General features: G+C 37.9%; 1 protein-coding gene across 1 annotated transcript; it reads left to right on the top strand.

The window, feature by feature from the left end:
* Positions 1 to 1,117: 1,117 nt before the first annotated feature.
* Positions 1,118 to 4,559, top strand: LOC121390863 (the record flags this gene model as incomplete). The annotated part of the gene is made up of 3 exons (XM_041522735.1): positions 1,118 to 1,219; positions 3,405 to 3,602; positions 4,389 to 4,559. Coding segments are annotated over 3 exons (471 nt in total), but the record flags the coding sequence as incomplete, so codon positions are not given.
* Between the last annotated feature and the right edge of the window lie 928 nt (positions 4,560 to 5,487).

Genomic DNA, 5,487 nt, shown 5'->3' with positions numbered 1-5,487 from the left:
ATCCTTAGAAAAAGAATCTTTCTGTTTTTTCTTTGTATTACATGAGTTATTATTATTCATTTCAACTTATTTTCATGCTTATATCCAATTAAGGTTAAATCGACACACTGTCCTGGGCACACACCTCAGCTCCTCAGCAATCTGGGCTGTCTGTCCAGGACAGTGGGTTAGTTGATAGTTGGTTAGTGATTAGTGAGAGAGAAGAGGGTGTAGTGGCCTTACACCTACACATTGAGCCCTTAAGAACTCGCTCTGGGTTGGAGCCGGTACTGGGCTGCGAACCCTGTACCTACCAGCCTGTAGTCCGACGGCTTAACCATAACGCCACCGAAACTAGTATGTTATTATTAGAACTTTAATAGCACTTTAGTTGTGTAATGAATCCTAGTGTTGCTGAGACACGATCTGCATGTAGCCCAGTTGGTAGAATGCTCGTCTGAGGTGCTTGGATCATGGCACTGAATTCCCTCTGTGCACCCATTTTCTAATTGGTTTTGGGAGTTTTTGCATCCCGACCAGTGGGGGCAGGATTTAGCTCAGTCGGTTGAGTGCTCGCTTGAGGTGCTTGCATCGCAGGATCGAACCATCTCGATGGATCCATTCAGCTGATTGGGGTTTTTTCTCATTCCAACCAGTGTACCACAACTGGAACTGGACAAAGGCTGTGGTATGTGCTAACCTGTCTGTGGGAAAATGCATATAAAAAATCCTTTGCTGCATTAGGAAAAATGTAGCAGGTTTCCTCTGATGACTACGAGTCAGAATTACCAAATGTTTGACATCCAGTAGTTGATGATTAATTAATCAATGTGCTCCAGTGGTGTCGTTAAACAAAAACAAAAACAAAAAACAAAAACCCAACCAGTGCTCCACAACTGGTATATCAAAGGCCTTGGTATGTGCTGTTCTGTCTGTGGGAAAGTGCATATAACAGATCCCTTGGTGTTAATGGAAGCATGTAGCAGGTTTCCTCTGAAAGCTATGTATGTACATGTATTAGAAATATCAAATGTTTGACATCCAGTAGCTGATGATTAATATACCAATGTGCAGTAGTGGTGTTGTTAAAAAAGAAAAAACTTTAACTGTTAACTATTATATTTGTCTCTGATTTCAGAAATTAGAAAAGGAAGCATACCGTCTTGCAAAAATGGCAACTTCTGGGATATTTCTTGACCCGTCTCAAAATCCGATGTACGTCCTCAAGGAAATGAAATCTGTGAGTTAATTTTTCTTAATAAATAAAAGGAAACATTTGCTTCTAATTTACCTCAACTTAGTTCTCAGTAAATGTACTTTGAATAAATGAAATATTTTATGGTTTTAATTTTATTTTTAGAGAAATGTTTAAACATGATTTGTTTAGTTTTTTTGTTTTTTCCACCAACATTACATTTATCTATCCATATCCATACATATGTCAGTATATCAGTACATCCATTTGCACAGGGACTCATTGTGTTTTTCTTGTTCCATCCAGTGTCCCATGACTAATAAGTATATCAAACTTTTTCAAAGGCCATGATATGTGCTATCCTGCTGTGGTTACAACCTCTTACTTGGCCAGAGAGTTTTGTCCATGACAGGTGTGTTTTCCGATCAGTGTGAAAGTATAAAAGATGACTTGCTGCTATTTAGTCGGATTAGTCTATGTGGTGGCGATGGGATTCTTCTGTTAAGGGGGAGATTTAACTCAGCTGTTAGAGTGCTCGCTTGAAGTGCTTAGTCATAGGATCAAAACTCCCCAGCGTTTCATTGGGTTTTAGCCTGTTCAACCAGTGCCTCATGACTTATCTATCAAAATGCAAAGTTGTGCTGTCCTCTCTTGGAAACATGGGCGTATGGGGACTCTTTGATTTAGGGGGGCTGGAGGGGTTGATTTGGCCGAAATTTTACCCAGATAAAATTTGCCCGAATTTTCCCCACTGTTTTCCCACTGTTTTGCCCCCCCGGGTCGTACGCCCATGCTTGAAAAGTACATAATATTATAAAAGATATTTTGCTGCTAATGGAAAAAAAGTAGCAGATTTCTTCTGAAGTCTGTGTGTCAGAGTTAACAAACATTTTACATCCAGTAGCTAATGATTAATTAATAATGTCGTTAACTACAACAAAATTTATACTTTTCCATTCTTAATATCTATAGTCCGTCCCAATCCTTCTACAAAAGTGTCTTTTGTTAATGATTTCAGTTTAGTATGACGTAATAAGAAAAGTAAACATGTTTTGAAAATAACGAACAAATACTATTTGTGTGTGCAAGTTATAAAACAATCGGCTTGGAAATAAATAACTTGTAGTTACTTCCATAGTATCAAAAAAGGGGTTCCCTGTGGGATGGACTATATAATGTTAGATACTAGTAGCTATATGTTAGACACCAAATAAACTTAATTTAAAATATACTGACGAGTCATTAATTATTTAGTTTTCTTTACATTGATACAGTGTGCATCAGTGTCTCAAGAGCGCAGTTTTAGTTTTAGCCGTGACAGTGATCAGTACGGTGTTCACCCGATCTCTTTATTTGCCTGGAAGGTTTTAGGAAAGTGACAAAGTTATCATCTTGCAATAAATATTTTAATATGTTATGACTTTGTTTGAAACTTCTATTTCTCAGTCCAGCCAGTGCTCCACAACTGGTATAACAAAGGCCATGGTATGTACTATCCTGTCTGTGGGATGGTACATATAAAAGATCCCTTGCTGCTAATTGAAAAGAGTAGCCCATGAAGTGGCGACAGTGGGTTTCCTCTCTCAATATCTGTGTCCATCAATCCATTAGTCAGTCAGTCAGTCTGCCCATCCATTAGTTTGTCTGTCCATCCTTGCATTGATGCATCTGTCTAGTCATCCATCAGTCCATCCATCCAAACATTAGTCCTATCTGTCTGTGTAGCCCAGTGGTACAGCGCTTGCTCAATGCGTGATCGGTGTGAGATCGATCCGTCAGTGGGCCCATTGGGCTATTTCTCGTTCCAGCCAGTGCACTACGACTGGTATATCATATGTCCAACACCATATAACCATAAATAAAAACGTGTTGAGTGCATCATTAAATAAAACATTTTGTTGCTTCCTTCCTTGAAACTTCATGTCATTGTTTGCCTAGCACTATTTCAGGAGGGTAATCATCTGCTGACCTTGATTTTGCTCATGATGAAAACTGTAACGAATCAAATGTGTTGATTTTGCTAGTGATGAAAACTAACGAATCAAATGTGTTGATTTTGCTCATGACGAAAACTGTAACGAATCAAATGTGTTGATTTAATCATGAGAAAAAACTGTAACGGATCAAATGTGTTGATTTTGCTCATGAGAAAAAACTTTGTAACGGATCAAATGTGTTGATTTTGCTCATGGTGAAGACTGGTGATCCTTGTTTGTGTTTTCTGCTGTAGATCCGGGAGAAGTTCTTCTCCATCCAGATCCAGCTCCAGGAGGCGAGCACATGGCGGACGGCGATCTGCGGCGAGCCGTATAACCTCAAGTTCCTCAACGAGATGACTGTGCGCATGGACGTGCGGCAGGAGCTGTGGAAGTACGTCGACGTCACCACGCATGCAATCAAGGACTGGAAACAAATGCTCTTCAGAAAGGTAAACATTTCTAAAGAAACTTAAATCATTTGCATGTAGTACTCTGAGAGCTATTTTGTAAAATTGACCATATAATATTGTATAAAATATAATATTTATGTCCCAACCAGTGCCCCACGACTTGTTTATCAAAAGGCTGTGGTATTTGCTGTCCTGTCTAGGAAATTGCATTATAAAAAATACCTTGCTGCTATTGAATAAACTGTGGCAGGTTTTCTTCTGAGAACTATGTGAGAATTATAAAATTTATATTCTTGACATGCAGTTGCTGATGGTTAATTTATCAAACTGCTCTAGTGGTGTCATTAAACAAAACAAACTTTAACTTTTCACTATTCATATTTATTATATTTTTATACGCCCTTCTGTGACAGGTCGTATTATGGTATTGCTTTGTCTGTCCATTTGTAAAATGTTTTTTTCTGGAACATATCTTTCTTATCAATTCTTCTTTTTTTCCTTAACAAATACCTTAATTGCCTAAGAAATATACCAGTAATGTTGGAGTTTTAAATAACTACCTTTCAAACATTCATTTATTTAATTAAGTACATTATTACATTGTAGTATACACTTAAGTACAACAGTTACTATGTTTTTGACAAATGCAACAGAGAACTTACAATTTTTATTTTTTTAAAATTATTAGAGGTCAAATCAAGATACAGAAAGGAAAGAAATTATAAATTATGCAGACTTATACAGACAGATAGACAGACAAACAGACAGACAGACAGACAGATATACATCTTTAAAATGATTATCATATGCTGATATGTATTTCAGATAAACACACGCAAGGCTCTGGAGAAGATCATGGAGTGGCAGGCTGCGGCAGCCCAGTTAAAGCCGCATCTGCCGTACGCGGACCCCGTCCTCACCACGTGGGTGATCGCCATGCAGGAGTTCAAGAGTGAGCTGCCTCTCCTACACAAACTGACACACGACGCCATCAAGGTCAGTTTCTCACTAACACTTAACGGGAGGACTAGTTTGTGTCTTATTATATTATCACTGGGATCGATCCCCGTCATTGGGCCCATTCGGTTATTTCTTGTTCCAGCACATGCACCATGACTCCTATATTAAAGTGACAGACCCTAGTTTCTAAGAATGCACATTTGTCTAAGAAAAAAAAACCCGACACACTCAACACATTTTATTTACAGTTATATGGCGTCGGAGTATATTGGGTAAAGCAGTCAAATTTTTTGTTGCATTCAACTATCAATTCCTCAAAGTGACTATGATTTTCAGCCATAATTGTCAAGCGAAAATACTCGCCAAAATCGACATTTTCGCCTCCAGATTTCCAGATAATCCTCACAGAAATCAGTAAATCTGCCATTACTTTTTATAAAGTTATTTCCAGTTATTCTGTTATTCTTTCCGGCTAGTGAATTGCTAAATGCACTGCGTGTGACATACAGTGTGTCTGCTTTCATGACCTCAGGTAAAATATCTCTCCTGCAGTATCGCAGGGCCATAGCTAGGATTTTTTTGGGCTTTTTAATGGGGGGGGGGGGGGGGGGGGGGGGGGGGGGGGGGGGGGGGTGGGGAGTAGTTACTAGTCTTAAACGTTATGAAGAGAATTTTCTTTAAGTTTCTATAAAAAAAAATCTGGATTTTTTTTTATAGAAACTTAAAGAAAATTCTCTTCAGTTATTATTGCATGCTGTTAGAACAGTATGATATAAAACATCTTACAATCATCTAGCCGATCAATACAAAAGTATCTATACACTCTAAGTCTGTCATATATTATTTATTTTTATTTCTTCTTTGAATTAAAGATGTTTTCAAATCACTAGAAAATAAAACATCATCAGTATGTCAAATGCATTAACATACATGTATAGAAACAGATATTTATATTTTAACAAAA

Source organism: Gigantopelta aegis, unplaced genomic scaffold, assembly GCF_016097555.1.
Source record: "Gigantopelta aegis isolate Gae_Host unplaced genomic scaffold, Gae_host_genome ctg10209_pilon_pilon, whole genome shotgun sequence".
In the NCBI taxonomy this organism is placed as follows: Eukaryota; Metazoa; Mollusca; class Gastropoda; order Neomphalida; family Peltospiridae; genus Gigantopelta; species Gigantopelta aegis.
Note: the sequence above shows the minus strand (reverse complement) of the source record. Positions and strands in the feature narration are given on the sequence as shown.